Raw genomic sequence first — 17169 nt, 5'->3', positions numbered from 1 at the left:
AAAATATTGAAACACCATATTCCTGACATCAACAGACAAAATAGCCAACATTGGCAAAAATTAGTAACAAAATATGACATTCCAGTTAATACCAAATTTATTCAAAAACCCGGCACAAAACTGAGGTCTATACTATGTAAAAACTACACTGACAAACACCACACCAACATTATTTATAAAATACAATGTGATAACTGCCACGACTTCTATATTGGAGAAACAAGTAGAAAAATGGAAACCAGATTCAAAGAACATAAAAAGGTCACCTTCACATGTTTTCAACACTGCAAGTCAAATAAACACAACATAACCATAGAAAACACTCAAATACTAAATAAAGAAACAAACATAAACAAATGCAAAATTAAAGAAGCCTTACTTATACAACAATTTAAACCCAAAATAAACCAATATAAAGGAATGCCTTTATACCTATATTAATATAATAAAATAAATAAAATTATATATTCAAACATCTAACACCGCCCTCTACATTCCGACACTCAGTTATACAACCCCTTCCAAACATGTGGTCAGCTTCCGGTCAGTTACCTCTTTCTTTGTGAACCTGACGATGACCAAAGAAGGTCAAAACGTTGTTCGCTCTTCTATGTAAAATATTTTCTCAACCCAAACGAGCCGTTTTTTGCATATATATATTTCTCTACAAGTGGGTTTTCTCAACATCACTGACAATTGCCTAATTCTTCTGATGGAAAAGCCTGAGTGACCTGTTTTATAGGGCAGGAATACTTATTTTAAATTATTGGATTTCGCCCATTCACACTGATGAAAATTGATATTGCTGAAAATCCTAGACTGCACATCATACTATGAGGTTTATTACCTTATGAAAGTTAGTGTAACCCTCATTATGGTAAAGTTTCCATTCATTAATAACTAAGGTATTAGCTGATAAAAATGCATTCTGATAAAATTCTACTCATTATAAGCAGGAGCTCACACAACTAAAATAAATAAAATAATGCATACTACAGAGGTTCTAAAAGGTGCAATTGGTTTATCATCATAGTCAAAGTTGTTTCTGGTAGCAAAGTATTATTCCTCATTTTGTGTAGGTAGCATACTTTGTACTATCCAAAAATTTACAAAACTGAGTTATCAACTTACTGTGCTAACTAGCTGGCTAAATTGAATAATAAGTAATAAAACCACCTTCAGATCTACTACTCATTTGTCTTGCTATTTTTATATGAACATGTTTATTTGACGAGTTGGATGAATCTTATTAATTTCTGTGGGTACCAACCATTTTTAACAGTTCTCATTTAAGAACCTGATATAAAAAAATTATGTGAACCTCTGTGTTTAAGAAAATAGTTTTATCATTGTATTCAATTAACTATGATAATTATTAAATGTACATATTTAGCATTGATCTTCGTAGGTAACTTGCTTTGATCTAAAATTAATATTGATATCTTATTTGTAATTTTTATTTTTTTCTGTCAACTGAAGTTTACACGTTCGATAAAAACACAATCAGCCTGTATATACTCACCTCAATGGTGCAGGCCATGTCTTTTGAGGTAGAAGCTTTAATGTATTCTCAAACAGTTTAAAAAATTCTATTCTGCAAACTTTTAGTCTAAAAAAAGGAAAACAGATATTTCTTTAAACATGTAGTTATGTCATTTGTTTCTGCTAATTATGTATATTATTCAAAAAATTAGGCTTCTGTTTCAAAAGTCTATATCTCTTATTACATGTATCCTTTAAATTTTATCAGTACTTTATTATAAAAAAATATGTACGTTTGATACAATCAGTTAGTACTGTTACCAAGTGAACCAAGTTTGTTTCAAAGTTTTTTGATTTTTTCTGTGATAACATACATCTATACTATCTAGTATAATAGCCTGGCATGGCCAGTTGGTTAAAGCACTCAACCTGCAATCTGAGGGTCACGGGTTTAAATCCCTGTTGCACCAAACAAGCTTGCTCTTTCAGCCATGGGGGCATTATAAAGTGATGGTCAATCCCACTATTCATTGGTAAAAGAGGAGCCCAAGAGTTGGCAGTGGGTGGTGATGACTAATTGCTTTCCCTCTTGCCTTACATTGCTAAATTAGAAATGACTAGCACAGATAACCCTCATGGAGCTTTGCACAAAAGTCAAAATCAATCTAGCATAAACTATAAACTGAGTACAATAAAAAACAACCCTGAAATAAATGCTCAGTGATTTTTTTTTTATCAGAGTGTTATTTTGACTAGAAAAGCCACTTTAGTTTTAGTAGTTGTAAGCCAACCGATTCTGATAAAAAGTCACAGATGAAGAAATATCTAAATAATCAACTTAAGTTTACTTTTCACTAAAGCAACAGATAAGGGCTAAGAAATATATACTTAAAATAGCAAGTTATGATTAGCACCACCTGTTATTGCTTTTTTTTGTACATAACAGAGACATACTTAATTGAAACTGTCTTTCAATATTATTAACTCACTCACTTTTTTATTTTCCTTTTAATGATGCTTCAAAAATTCTAATGCCACATGAATTTTTGAATACATAAAATAAGTTTGTATTCAGACACCAGGGACTAATTATTTTATATACCCTTTTAATCTTCGTAAATGTCTTAAAAACTCAAATGTTGATATAGTTAAAACATTAATTCAAAGCATATAGAATTTTTATTTTCTCTGTGGAGGATCAATGGTAAGCTTGTAGGCTTCTAATTACATCTGGAGTTTGATTAATGCAGTTCAAACATATTCACCAATACTACACAGCCTCCAAATATTTATTCACAAAAATTACCAATAAAATACTAGATGAACTACACGGTTCACAAATATATTCACCAATACTAATAAAGCAATACCAGATGTACTACAATGTGAGTATATATTTGCCAAAGCTATCAATACAACAGTAGGTAAATACACAATAATGTATAATGTAATCATTTTGCACTTGACTGTATCAAGTTTGATTTTGTCAATATCTTTTAAAATTAAAACAAACTCCAAACTACTTACATTGTCAATAGTAAAAGCCTTTCTCTTCTTGTTGCATTTGAACTCTTCTTGTTGCATTTGAACTCATGCTGCAAACAAAACAAGGAACTAAAAAATTTCAAATGTCCTTTACACACTGTAGAGCATCTGTAAGCTAATAATACTTTTCCACTCTTCCACCTCCCATGTGAATAACTGTGCTAATTTGAGAACTTAAGTAAGCATCCTGCCATAACATCTTACCTTTTTCCTAATAAAATTTTATCTTTTCTGTCAATCTAAGCATTAGTATGAAACTTAACTCACTTGCTCTAGCCTTTATAACCCATTATATTGCCCATAGCAAGTTAAATCTTGTGAATTTCTCCACCTATGCCAATGTGACCACTATCCCAGATCTATAAACAAGCTCCCCATTATTACTTTTCATTCACTTTGAGACAGTCCAAACAAGCAGACCTAAAACCAGCCATTTAGTTAGGGGGAAAGGCAGGAAATTGGAAGAGGAGGTATTACTGGAAATACATTTTTGATATAAAAAAACATCACTTTACAGAACACACCTCTTTTTACATGAGTTAGAATCCTACATTGACAAGGTGAAGGGGTTGTTGAAGGCAACGTCCACATAAATAACATTTGTGTTGAAAAGAGTTTTACACAGCAGTGTGGTCCTCACAGGTATGCTCTTCATCTGTACCATATTAAATCCAATTCTCAAGAAGTAAATGTGCTAAATCCTAATGACTTTAAAAAAACATGAATCTGTCAATGCCCCAATCAGCAAAACAAATTTCCACATCTTATCCTTGGAATTATAGGGCTGTGTACTCAAACTGAAATCCAAGATGTAGTGACTAAGGCATGATGGCTGCTGTACTGTTTGTTTGGTCTTGTTTAATAGTGTGATGTTATTGGAATCAAAACTGAATGTTACAGAATGTTGCACGTTAAGCCACTCAGAAATATGAGGACAAGGCAACAGAGTTCATTGTTACCAGGAATATTATTTAATGGTTAACTGGTAGCTAGTGCAGAATTGGAAATATGAATATCTGAACAGGCATTATCTGCCACAAAGTGGGATCCCAATGAAAATGATGAAAGGATCTCTAAAAAAGAAAACATATAAAATATGAGGTATAAATATATTAAGCATAGTCACTAACCAGCCTGTACAATCCTCTCCAGCACCTGATGCTACTGAAAAGCCATGAACATTAAGTTAATTTAATGAGATGAAATCTGAAGATGTTTCCATTCCACCAGTGAAAGCCAAGAGTGAACAATAACATTCAGTGATCGAAAACAATCAGTACTCAGGGAGAAGTGAACAAAGAACATCATACCAAAGTTAACAACATAAGTATCAACAAGAAAAACCTAAATCACGAATGAAAAGCAAAACTTATTCAAAGTCTCCTGATTCTTGTACAATAAATCATGTAGTAGGTGAGAGAATGAAAAAGCACATGTTAGTGATATATGCTGTATAATGTGTAAAAGATATCTGAAAAATTTTAGCTGCATGTTTTGTTGACAGCATGAATTCAAATTTGCAAAGGATTGTTGGTTATTTGTAGTTAAGCAAAAAGCTGCACAATGTGCTATCTGTGCTTTGCCCACCACAGATACTGAAACCCAGTTTCTAGTATTGTAAGGACATAGTGCTATGTCACTGGAGAGCCTCACAAAGAATAGGTTTTCAGTGTTTCTGAGGTCACTCTATTTGATATAAGTTTTTTATAAGTATATTAAATGCAACTTTCTGATTAATAATTAAAGAATAGTCAGTTTGTTTGTGAGTTTGGTTTGTTTAACAGTTATTTTTATTGTGCACCATTGATCACAAATATGATAAAACTGCATTAATTTAAATTTGTTTACAATTAAAACACAAGTTAAAGCTTTACAAAATAAAAACTTGATGGGAAAGTTTTAAAAAATGCACAAAGATAGACATCAGTAATTAAAGTCAAAAACAAAGGTAAATATTTTTAGTCACATTATTTTAAAAAACACATCACGATGAAACTATTTTAAAATCTCAAATTTTTCATTTATGAAATACATCACACACAAAAATAAGATATTAGAAGAAGTTATGTACTATGTAGGAAATAATCTGAAGTTACAAGCTATTTCATTTGGTAATTTTTATGAGATGCAACAAATCAAACCATATTATAGGTGCTTCAAATCATGCACTCAAATATAAAGTTAATATATGACATTTTTATTTTACTTAAATTAACTTATATCATGTATTCTAAAAATGGCTGGTATGGATATTAAAACTTTAATTAAAATAAAAATGACCTACAAAGGTTGAAACATTGTTCTGTACTTTAAATTTAATTAAAGATTTAATACTCACACCAACTGTCTTTAGAATATATTTTTACTTCAAGTGGGTTTCCAGAGATGCCAACTATTTCAAATGACTGAGAGTAATGATTGTAGACAGAGCCCGTACAGATATTGTACAACCACTGGATATAGTTTTGAGTCAGCCATGTATGTGGATCCATCTGTGGCTAAACTGTAAACACTGTTAGTAAATATGCTTGAAATCATTTTGTCATCTCCACAACCCAAAATTTGTGCAATGGCTGTAATTTTGGTTCTAGCACAGCCATATTTTTTCGCTATATCAGAGTCTGGGAACATTTTTCTGAATAGATGTCCTGCATGATCGGCTACAGCTAGGGGTAAATTATGAGCAATGACGAATTGCATGAACATCACTTTTGTATTTATGGTTTCATATTCTGAATTCTTACTCATAAATGTCGTTATCTGCATCGTTTTTGTTTTCGTCTCAGCCTTTTATTGGTGAGATTCCAATTTTGTATGTCTGAAATAATTGTTTATCCCACCGTGCACCACACTAAAATTGATGTGACCAGCTGTACAAAACGCATGACTATCACTGACTTTTGATGCAATGACTGGATATTTTGCACTATACTCTTTCCTAAATTTTTGATTCACAGTTTTAGTCCTTTTAGATTTGCCAGACAATCTGGTGAATGAGGCCACTTTTCCCATCTTGTGAATTATCGCATTAGTGTTTCTATGCCGCTTAGAAAACGAGAAATACCCATCTACATGAGCGCTGATTGGCTGACAAGCACTGATGACATAACTATGGATTCCCCCACGTACCCAGTATGGAGAAGCACCGCACTCAAACTATTGGTAGATGTCAGAGATAGAAATATTTTTTATTATTTCAAGCACAAACATGATTATTGCAAGTAGCCATTTGGACTACGTCTTTTATTTATTATTGTCAAAATTTATTTGTATCACACCAGAAATTTTCTTTTCACCCCTTTCAAGCCCTGGGGGAACAATTTATCACTATTGTATAGGCCTATATAATATATAATAATTTGGGAGTTGCAACAAGTCGTAATATTTGTCTGTATGAGCATATAGTCGTAATGTATACACCAAAATCGTAATGATTATGCTCAAATCGTAATGATTGGCATCTCTGGGTTTCTCATCATCACGAATGACTTATATCAAGATGTTGAAAGCAATACTGTGGGAAAAACTGTGCTTTAAATAAATATTAACATCAATTGTAGTATTTCTCTTAACACTGTACAATACAATGAAAAAAACCTTAAATCATTTGATACTTCTTAATATGTGAATATAAATATTTTAGTTTTCACTCAAATATCTAATGATGAGAATATGTACATTTCTTTCAAAGCTTTCTTCAATAATTGGCCATGAATCACTTATTTTACCATACCTGTACTTTTCCATGATAGTTGATATACACTAATTCTTTCACTTTATATGAACATAATAATTCACACATTGTATATTTTTTTTAACATACTACCAACGTAACTTGATGTTAGAAAACATAGATTTAATAAAATAAATTTAAGACAAAAGTATAAAACCCTATAACTTGAACAATTTAAAAAGGTGGAATAAATTAGGAAAGGCAGGTGGAATACTGTGACACGCTCTTATGATTATTGAGAGAGCACCCCAGACATGTTTTATGATAGGACATATCACACAGGTTGTAGCTCCTTTTCCTACATACCTATTATTTCATGGGATAGTTAACTATATATGAAAGACAACAAACTTATTACACTTGTGTATGATTTAGACAATCATAAATCCTAATGAAGTCTCATGTGTTAAATTCCACCTGAAATGTTGCTTTTCATAACTTGGCTGGTTATGAAACTTATCTACTGTTTCATGGGATAGTTGAACAGTATATGAAGGACAAGGAACTCATTTACTGTTTTATGGAATAGTTGGAATGTGTGTATCAAGTTATTGTGAAACAGGTTTATTATATCCTTGAACTACCACAGTAACAATAAAATTTGTTACTAACTTGGGTAATAGCTGAAGTTAGCACAAGGTTGATTTGGTGTGATTAGAGAAAAAAACAAACTATAATATGCAACTACTGGTTTAAACTACTCTATCTCTGAGAAATTCCCATTTCCCTAAATAACACTAAACAGTATCACTATATAAAACCTGTGGATTTTAATTTTACTTTCTTTTCATTCTTAAAGACAACAGATTGTTACCAAATATAATACTGGCTGACAAACGTATAATTCCAATATACAATGCATATTCAAAACTAATTTCACTCAACTCTGCAAACTAAAGTAGTCAATATCCCCATACATGAAAGAGTAAGAACACATATGAATGAATAAAACACTTGAAAACAAATAAATATACTAAATTAAATACATATTCAAGACAACAAAACATCGTAGATAAAAGTAAATACTCTATTAAATGTACATATGTCCCAAAATAAAGAAAAATGCAGAAATATTTTTAAACTACAGATTCATAAAACACAAGACCAATCTGAACTGATTATCATAGGCTGGTAACATCTTCTTGTTACTTAACTGTGAAAATATGTACTTCTTTTAAATACATTTTAACAATAAAGTAATGCAGTATGAGGCCTAATGTTTTTGTAAAAAACTACCTTAGTAATTCACAATGACAACTGGTATTGAAAATTAGTCCTTATTTTTGTGCAACATCAGTCTAACAATTACAATATATACTTTCAAATAAAAAAAACTTTCAGTCTTAACGTTCAAACTATATCCATGAAATACAATTTAAAGACATTAATATCATGTGTGTCCTACCTTGAACTTGGTTTATAAAGTGATTTTTTTGTTACTCCTTGTTTATAACCATTGACAGTGACTTCTAGTGGTCTATCTGGGATGTCACACCACAGAATAGCTATCAGAAATAAATAATACTACCAACTTAGTGTCTTTAACTAAAAATTCTAAGAAGCAATCAACAAAACACAAAAATGATTAAAAATGTAAAAAAAGTTTAAAATCAAACAAACTTAAGGATAGTCAAAAATGTACAGAATCCCAGATACACCACAATAAGGAAGAAAATAAAACTGTAGATTGGCTGTTTAGCATATGTTGGTGCAAAACAACTGGACTATCATTGAAACAACCAGTAAAAGCCAAAAAGTAAACATGTAAAAATAAATTGAATAAAAAATAAACAATGTCCAAAGTTCAGATAAATGATTTAACTAGAATTATAAAGGCCAATGGTTTGTAAAAAAATTTAAAAACATAATGACATCATCCAATGTCAGGGCTAAACCCTTAGAAAACACACAACCATTGATTCATTAGTGGAGAATAAAAGATGCAAATGGGTTAAAAGCTATAACCAGTGCAGAACTTTGTCAAAACAACTTCCACCCTATGATTGTTGCAGAAATTAGATGGTCAAAAAGCAAAAGTAAATTAGATCTAGAAAATGTTTTGGAATATTCTTCACTCCAAGCCGACTGCAATTGGCATGGGGCAGAACCTTGAACATACAACCATAGTCAATATATGGAAGAGACATAGCCATAATAACACCAGTCTTACCTGCAGTTTCAACAAGCTTATTCCCCCCAAATACCAACGTGGCCTGGTATCTACAAAAACTGGATATGAATGGATGACAGAGAAAATCAAACCAGTTGGTTCAAAATATCAAGAAGAACAAGGTAAGAATTAATGTTAAGCAATTTCAGGGCCTGTAGAAAGCAAAGAGTCTGTTTAAATATCACAGTTAAAGTACTTTTCTGCCACATGATCCAGAGCAAGAGGGATATCATACAACTCAGCAATGAACACAAAAATTGTAAAGGGGAGTCAGTAAACAACCACTGAGTGATGACAAACTACGGCACAGAGCACAGAATCAACTAATTTTGTACCATCTGTAAAAATAGGTATGAAGAGATGGTTCAAGAGATGGGTGAGTAAACAAAAGGCTGTACTTCCAATCTGGAATATCCAACTTCATCAGTTAACTCAAAGAAATATCACATGTGAGTATGGTAATGTGCATGAAAGTATGTAAAAGAACCATCATTGAATAGGGACATTATGATCTGAAAGCATGTGTTCCACAGACTGACTCTTTACATCAATGTCAACATCACCTCAGGAGGGAGGGGGACCATGTCCATTAAAATATTCCAAGAGGAAAATGGGAGATGGCTACTGATCTAAAAGAACATCCAGGTCTGGCTGAGCATAAGTCTCTCTTAGAGACAGGTAGATGGAACAAATAGTGATGGAATAACCAAAAGAAAAATTAATTGCCACATCCTATAGAGGAGTGGCTGATGTACTAGGTACCCAGCAATGCCACAGCACCATGAGTTTGACCATCACACAATCTGTCCTTCCTATAAATGAAAAGATGCTGAAGAATAATGGCATTGCCAGGACAGAGAAAAAATTTCCTGTAGAGAGAGACAAACTAAATGGCATTAATCAATCAGAGCATTGAAGTCATCCAGGTTGAAATGAAACCCTCAATAGTTCCACTGTTTCAGTGTTGTCATTTTTACTTACAAGGGTATAAGGTTGAAGATCCCTTCAGTTTATGACTATGCCACTTATTCTTAGAAAACAGAGGTCTTTTGACCTCCATGGATTCTGCCTGAGGTCAAATAAGAAGATCTCTGTCAGAAGATGGCAAGTTTTGAACATCAAGGCCAATGGACAGAGACCTGAGTAGCCACCATAAACAGTGGTAGGAGTTGGCATTGACTGCTACATACCTATTTTCACAGTGGGCAACCAACCCCTTACACTAGAAGAGAAAAACTCAAACAGAGGCACGGATACAGTCTGCATACCCAATAAGGATGTAAAACAGAGGGAAGCAGCATATGTTCTGAATGGCAAGGGAGACAACAGTTGCAGCATCTCAAAGTACGAGACGTTATTCACAGTCCACAAGCATTGTACTTCTTTCTCCTCAATCCACTTTGGGCAGGAACAGGAATAGGAGATGTGGGAGCCATTACAGTTGACAGAGTGAGGTCTAGGGTACACAACTCAGCATCATGTTCCTTGCCGAGAGCATAGGCATTTAAAACACCAGAGAGGGTTTAGTATGTATGACCATACTTTACAGTGCAAGTAATCCACCTTCACAAATGTGGGGGGAAGTGATGTAAATGTAAAACCAGAAGATTGGTAGTCCTAATGCCATCTGTGCAAGTGAAGATACACCTCTAGATCCAGTTTACAAAAAAAAACTTAAGAAATGTGCAATATCCTATATGAATTAAAGCACATGACAAGGTCTTAGATGTACCATTCAGAAAACATAATCAATTCAGTATAATGAATTAAAGAACACAAAAGAAAGTTCTCACATTATGCAAAAACCCAAAACAATAGATCAGCATATTATCACTGTCAAAACCATAACTCACAATTAAACATACTAACTAGTTAAAATCACAATTTTCAATGAAGCATACCAAACTGCCAAAACTATAACTCACAAACCACAGCTAATCAAATAATCAAAAACCACACCTATAAAAGTCAAAACCATAGTTAAATGATCTGTTTGATTTTACACTATATTTAAACATTTTTTTATTATTACTTCAATTGGCCATTAACTCATAATGACTACTACTGAAAAATTCTACACGCCTTTAATTAAATCTAAGTTTTGTTTGTCTTCTTTTAAATTTCATTCAAGGCTACATGAAGGCTAGCTGAACTAGTCATGGCTAATTTAGCAGTGATAGACTAGATGGAGTTCATCACCACCAGCTGTCAACTCTTGGATTACTTTTCTACCAATGAATAGTGGAGTTGGCCATCATAACACCCACATGACTGAAATGGGATTTGATACTTCAACCCACAAATTGCAAGTCAAACACCTTAATTATCTGTCCATGTAGGCCTAGTATTTCTTTCCTTCTAAAGTTATAAAACAAAATAAAATGGCTAGAAAGACCTCAAACAAAAGTCTTTATTCCATCTGTCAGATTTTTCCTTTCCATGATTTACTGGAATTTTTCATGATATATTCAGTTGTTTTTCAACCTCTTTAATACAAATATGTTTACAGGTTTAATCTATACAGGAGTTCAGAAGAGCAGTTGTTATAATAATAATTAAACTGATACTAAATGGAACTAATTAGATTTAGTATCTATTTTTATCTAAAATCTAAAAAAAATTAAATAATTAAATTTATTACAATAATTGTTTTGATAAAAATTTGTTTCTAAATAAACTTTTTCACAGTTTTGATTCTGTCATGATCAATTTCTTTAGTAAACAACAGTTTAAAATCATATATTTGGTTAAGAAAATATGTGAAATTTCATTAAGAATTACCCGATGAACATGGAACAGCTTTATCAAACACCAACTCCACCTGCTGACGAGAATCTTCAAACTCTAAGTCAGACTGATAGATACAAGGGAGACTTGGACGATATCCTTCTGGAAGATTCTGAACTGATCTCAGTCGATCAAAAAACAGCACGCATAATTGCATCTTCATTAAATGGACATCTAAAAAACATAAAACAATTACAGTTCCATTTGATTTTTCAAAAATGACATAAACATTGATATGGAGAGACTTTTCCTCCAGAGACGAGACTGCTGAAATGACTCAGGTGTCTAAATCTGTATTCAATACAGACAGAGGAACATTGTTTTAAATGTTTTATTTGTATGTTTGGTTGGTGTTAAGTATCTGATACAAAATTACACAAAGAAACACCTGTTTTGGACTCACCATGGTTATGACAGCTCAGATATTTTAGTGTTAGATGCCCAAAGGTTTACCACTGAGCCATTTGAAGATTCTGAATAGATGTTAAGTCTGTTATCTCAAAATGGCTGATATGGGTATTAACACTTTTTCAAATAAAGCAGAGAACAACATTTCAACCTTCCTAGTTCATTTTCAAATTAACAAACTCTGCTTTATTAGTAAAAGTGTTAATATCCATACCAACCATTCTGAGATACATTTTTATTTCAAGTGGGGCCCCCTGCTGGTACAGCGGTAAGCCTATGGATTTACAATGCTAAAATCAGGAGTTCAATTCCCCTTGGTAAACTCAGCAGGTAGCTCGATGTGGCTTTGCTATATGAAAACGACAATTTCAAATGGGTTTCTTGTCATCAAGATGTTAACTCTGGGTAAGATGAGTTAAAAGGGGATAATAGAGGTGTATGGAATCTTGGGTAACTACAACAATGAAAGGTGAAGAGAAAGAGAGAGACACACACACCCTCATTAGAAGACAGTGGAGGTCACACTTCCTTAAGTTAATACTGAGGGGGATGCACATGAATATGTTTAAGAATAAGGGACTCAAGAGATGTCAGAAAAAAACAGAAAACTCTTGTGCAAGAAAAGGAGACATGGCAGCCTTGGTAATCAGAAGCTCTAAGTCATAAAGAAGAAAGGTGAATCCATTCCAGATTGACAAAGACTGTCAGGCAATAGATACACTTAGTGAGGTCAAGACTAACCTGGAAGCCTAACCAACCACCTCCTAAGGTTTGGTTTATTTTGAATTTTGCACAAAGCTACACAAGGGTTACCTGCACTTGGTAATCAGAAGCTCTAAGTCTTAATGCCATAAAGAAGAAAGGTGAATCCATTCCAGATTGACAAAGACTGTCAGGCAATAGATACACTTAGTGAGGTCAAGACTAACCTGGAAGCCTAACCAACCACCTCCCTAAGGTTTGGTTTATTTTGAATTTTGCACAAAGCTACACAAGGGTTACCTGCACTTGGTAATCAGAAGCTCTAAGTCTTAATGCCATAAAGAAGAAAGGTGAATCCATTCCAGATTGACAAAGACTGTCAGGCAATAGATACACTTAGTGAGGTCAAGACTAACCTGGAAGCCTAACCAACCACCCTAAGGTTTGGTTTATTTTGAATTTTGCACAAAGCTACACAAGGGTTACCTGCACTTGGTAATCAGAAGCTCTAAGTCTTAATGCCATAAAGAAGAAAGGTGAATCCATTCCAGATTGACAAAGACTGTCAGGCAATAGATACACTTAGTGAGGTCAAGACTAACCTGGAAGCCTAACCAACCACCTCCCTAAGGTTTGGTTTATTTTGAATTTTGCACAAAGCTACACAAGGGTTACCTGCACTTGGTAATCAGAAGCTCTAAGTCTTAATGCCATAAAGAAGAAAGGTGAATCCATTCCAGATTGACAAAGACTGTCAGGCAATAGATACACTTAGTGAGGTCAAGACTAACCTGGAAGCCTAACCAACCACCTCCCTAAGGTTTGGTTTATTTTGAATTTTGCACAAAGCTACACAAGGGTTACCTGCACTTGGTAATCAGAAGCTCTAAGTCTTAATGCCATAAAGAAGAAAGGTGAATCCATTCCAGATTGACAAAGACTGTCAGGCAATAGATACACTTAGTGAGGTCAAGACTAACCTGGAAGCCTAACCAACCACCTCCCTAAGGTTTGGTTTATTTTGAATTTTGCACAAAGCTACACAAGGGTTACCTGCACTTGGTAATCAAGAAGCTCTAAGTCTTAATGCCATAAAGAAGAAAGGTGAATCCATTCCAGATTGACAAAGACTGTCAGGCAATAGATACACTTAGTGAGGTCAAGACTAACCTGGAAGCCTAACCAACCACCTCCCTAAGGTTTGGTTTATTTTGAATTTTGCACAAAGCTACACAAGGGTTACCTGCACTTGGTAATCAGAAGCTCTAAGTCTTAATGCCATAAAGAAGAAAGGTGAATCCATTCCAGATTGACAAAGACTGTCAGGCAATAGATACACTTAGTGAGGTCAAGACTAACCTGGAAGCCCAACCAACCACCTCCCTAAGGTTTGGTTTATTTTGAATTTTGCACAAAGCTACACAAGGGTTACCTGCACTTGGTAATCAGAAGCTCTAAGTCTTAATGCCATAAAGAAGAAAGGTGAATCCATTCCAGATTGATTGACAAAGACTGTCAGGCAATAGATACACTTAGTGAGGTCAAGACTAACCTGGAAGCCTAACCAACCACCTCCCTAAGGTTTGGTTTATTTTGAATTTTGCACAAAGCTACACAAGGGTTACCTGCACTTGGTAATCAGAAGCTCTAAGTCTTAATGCCATAAAGAAGAAAGGTGAATCCATTCCACATACAGATTGACAAAGACTGTCAGGCAATAGATACACTTAGTGAGGTCAAGACTAACCTGGAAGCCTAACCAACCACCTCCCTAAGGTTTGGTTTATTTTGAATTTTGCACAAAGCTACACAAGGGTTACCTGCACTTGGTAATCAGAAGCTCTAAGTCTTAATGCCATAAAGAAGAAAGGTGAATCCATTCCAGATTTGACAAAGACTGTCAGGCAATAGATACACTTAGTGAGGTCAAGACTAACCTGGAAGCCTAACCAACCACCTCCCTAAGGTTTGGTTTATTTTGAATTTTGCACAAAGCTACACAGGGGTTACCTGCACTTGGTAATCAGAAGCTCTAAGTCTTAATGCCATAAAGAAGAAAGGTGAATCCATTCCAGATTGACAAAGACTGTCAGGCAATAGATACACTTAGTGAGGTCAAGACTAACCTGGAAGCTCTAACCAACCACCTCCCTAAGGTTTGGTTTATTTTGAATTTTGCACAAAGCTACACAAGGGTTACCTGCACTTGGTAATCAGAAGCTCTAAGTCTTAATGCCATAAAGAAGAAAGGTGAATCCATTCCAGATTGACAAAGACTGTCAGGCAATAGATACACTTAGTGAGGTCAAGACTAACCTGGAAGCCTAACCAACCACCTCCCTAAGGTTTGGTTTATTTTGAATTTTGCACAAAGCTACACAAGGGTTACCTGCACTTGGTAATCAGAAGCTCTAAGTCTTAATGCCATAAAGAAGAAAGGTGAATCCATTCCAGATTGACAAAGACTGTCAGGCAATAGATACACTTAGTGAGGTCAAGACTAACCTGGAAGCCTAACCAACCACCTCCCTAAGGTTTGGTTTATTTTGAATTTTGCACAAAGCTACACAAGGGTTACCTGCACTTGGTAATCAGAAGCTCTAAGTCTTAATGCCATAAAGAAGAAAGGTGAATCCATTCCAGATTGACAAAGACTGTCAGGCAATAGATACACTTAGTGAGGTCAAGACTAACCTGGAAGCCTAACCAACCACCTCCCTAAGGTTTGGTTTATTTTGAATTTTGCACAAAGCTACACAAGGGTTACCTGCACTTGGTAATCAGAAGCTCTAAGTCTTAATGCCATAAAGAAGAAAGGTGAATCCATTCCAGATTGACAAAGACTGTCAGGCAATAGATACACTTAGTGAGGTCAAGACTAACCTGGAAGCCTAACCAACCACCTCCCTAAGGTTTGGTTTATTTTGAATTTTGCACAAAGCTACACAAGGGTTACCTGCACTTGGTAATCAGAAGCTCTAAGTCTCAATGCCATAAAGAAGAAAGGTGAATCCATTCCACATACAGATTGACAAAGACTGTCAGGCAATAGATACACTTAGTGAGGTCAAGACTAACCTGGAAGCCTAACCAACCACCTCCTAAGGTTTGGTTTATTTTGAATTTGCACAAAGCTACACAAGGGTTACCTGCACTTGGTAATCAGAAGCTCTAAGTCTCAATGCCATAAAGAAGAAAGGTGAATCCATTCCACATTGATTCAGCCAAAGACTGTCAGGCAATAGATACACTTAGTGAGGTCAAGACTAACCTGGAAGCCTAACCAACCACCTCCCTAAGGTTTGGTTTATTTTGAATTTTGCACAAAGCTACACAAGGGTTACCTGCACTTGGTAATCAGAAGCTCTAAGTCTTAATGCCATAAAGAAGAAAGGTGAATCCATTCCACATACAGATTGACAAAGACTGTCAGGCAATAGATACACTTAGTGAGGTCAAGACTAACCTGGAAGCCCAACCAACCACCTCCCTAAGGTTTGGTTTATTTTGAATTTTGCACAAAGCTACACAAGGGTTACCTGCACTTGGTAATCAGAAGCTCTAAGTCTTAATGCCATAAAGAAGAAAGGTGAATCCATTCCACAGAGATTGACAAAGACTGTCAGGCAATAGATACACTTAGTGAGGTCAAGACTAACCTGGAAGCCTAACCAACCACCTCCCTAAGGTTTGGTTTATTTTGAATTTTGCACAAAGCTACACAAGGGTTACCTGCACTTGGTAATCAGAAGCTCTAAGTCTCAATGCCATAAAGAAGAAAGGTGAATCCATTCCATACAGATTGACAAAGACTGTCAGGCAATAGATACACTTAGTGAGGTCAAGACTAACCTGGAAGCCTAACCAACCACCTCCCTAAGGTTTGGTTTATTTTGAATTTTGCACAAAGCTACACAAGGGTTACCTGCACTTGGTAATCAGAAGCTCTAAGTCTTAATGCCATAAAGAAGAAAGGTGAATCCATTCCAGATTGACAAAGACTGTCAGGCAATAGATACACTTAGTGAGGTCAAGACTAACCTGGAAGCCTAACCAACCACCTCCCTAAGGTTTGGTTTATTTTGAATTTTGCACAAAGCTACACAAGGGTTACCTGCACTTGGTAATCAGAAGCTCTAAGTCTCAATGCCATAAAGAAGAAAGGTGAATCCATTCCACATACAGATTGACAAAGACTGTCAGGCAATAGATACACTTAGTGAGGTCAAGACTAACCTGGAAGCCTAACCAACCACCTCCCTAAGGTTTGGTTTATTTTGAATTTTGCACAAAGCTACACAAGGGTTACCTGCACTTGGTAATCAGAAGCTCTAAGTCTTAA

At 34.8% G+C, this 17169-nt stretch overlaps 1 protein-coding gene across 2 annotated transcripts; it reads right to left on the bottom strand.

Annotated features, from left to right (window-relative positions):
• Nucleotides 1–1108: 1108 nt before the first annotated feature.
• LOC143250211 (tRNA-specific adenosine deaminase 1-like) lies at nt 1109–11883 on the bottom strand. 2 transcript variants are annotated; one of them, XM_076500694.1, is made up of 4 exons: nt 11712–11883; nt 8166–8265; nt 3010–3077; nt 1109–1609 (listed from the first exon to the last, which is right to left on the bottom strand). In XM_076500694.1, the coding sequence occupies exons 1-3, from the start codon at nt 11878–11880 to the stop codon at nt 3014–3016; spliced, it is 333 nt and encodes a 110-aa protein (XP_076356809.1). In that variant the 5' UTR covers nt 11881–11883; the 3' UTR covers nt 1109–1609; nt 3010–3013. The 2 variants fall into 2 exon arrangements, with proteins under 2 accessions (XP_076356809.1, XP_076356808.1); XM_076500693.1 differs by lacking the exon at nt 3010–3077 and having other exon boundaries at nt 1131–1609.
• Nucleotides 11884–17169: the final 5286 nt, after the last annotated feature.

This window comes from Tachypleus tridentatus, chromosome 5 (genome assembly GCF_004210375.1).
Source record: "Tachypleus tridentatus isolate NWPU-2018 chromosome 5, ASM421037v1, whole genome shotgun sequence".
Taxonomy (NCBI): Eukaryota; Metazoa; Arthropoda; class Merostomata; order Xiphosura; family Limulidae; genus Tachypleus; species Tachypleus tridentatus.
Note: the sequence above shows the minus strand (reverse complement) of the source record. Positions and strands in the feature narration are given on the sequence as shown.

What these genes read in the sequence shown, in the direction of transcription:
- LOC143250211 (XM_076500693.1), bottom strand. Translation starts at nt 11,880, where the DNA reads ATGAAGATGCAATTATGCGTGCTGTTTTTTGATCGACTGAGATCAGTT. An exon ending in AGCTGTTCCATGTTCATCGG is followed by an intron (nt 8,266 to 11,711) that starts GTAATTCTTAAT and finishes TATTTCTGATAG; the next exon opens with CTATTCTGTGGTGTGACATC. An exon ending in CTTTATAAACCAAGTTCAAG is followed by an intron (nt 1,610 to 8,165) that starts GTAGGACACACA and finishes TCCTTTTTTTAG; the next exon opens with ACTAAAAGTTTGCAGAATAG.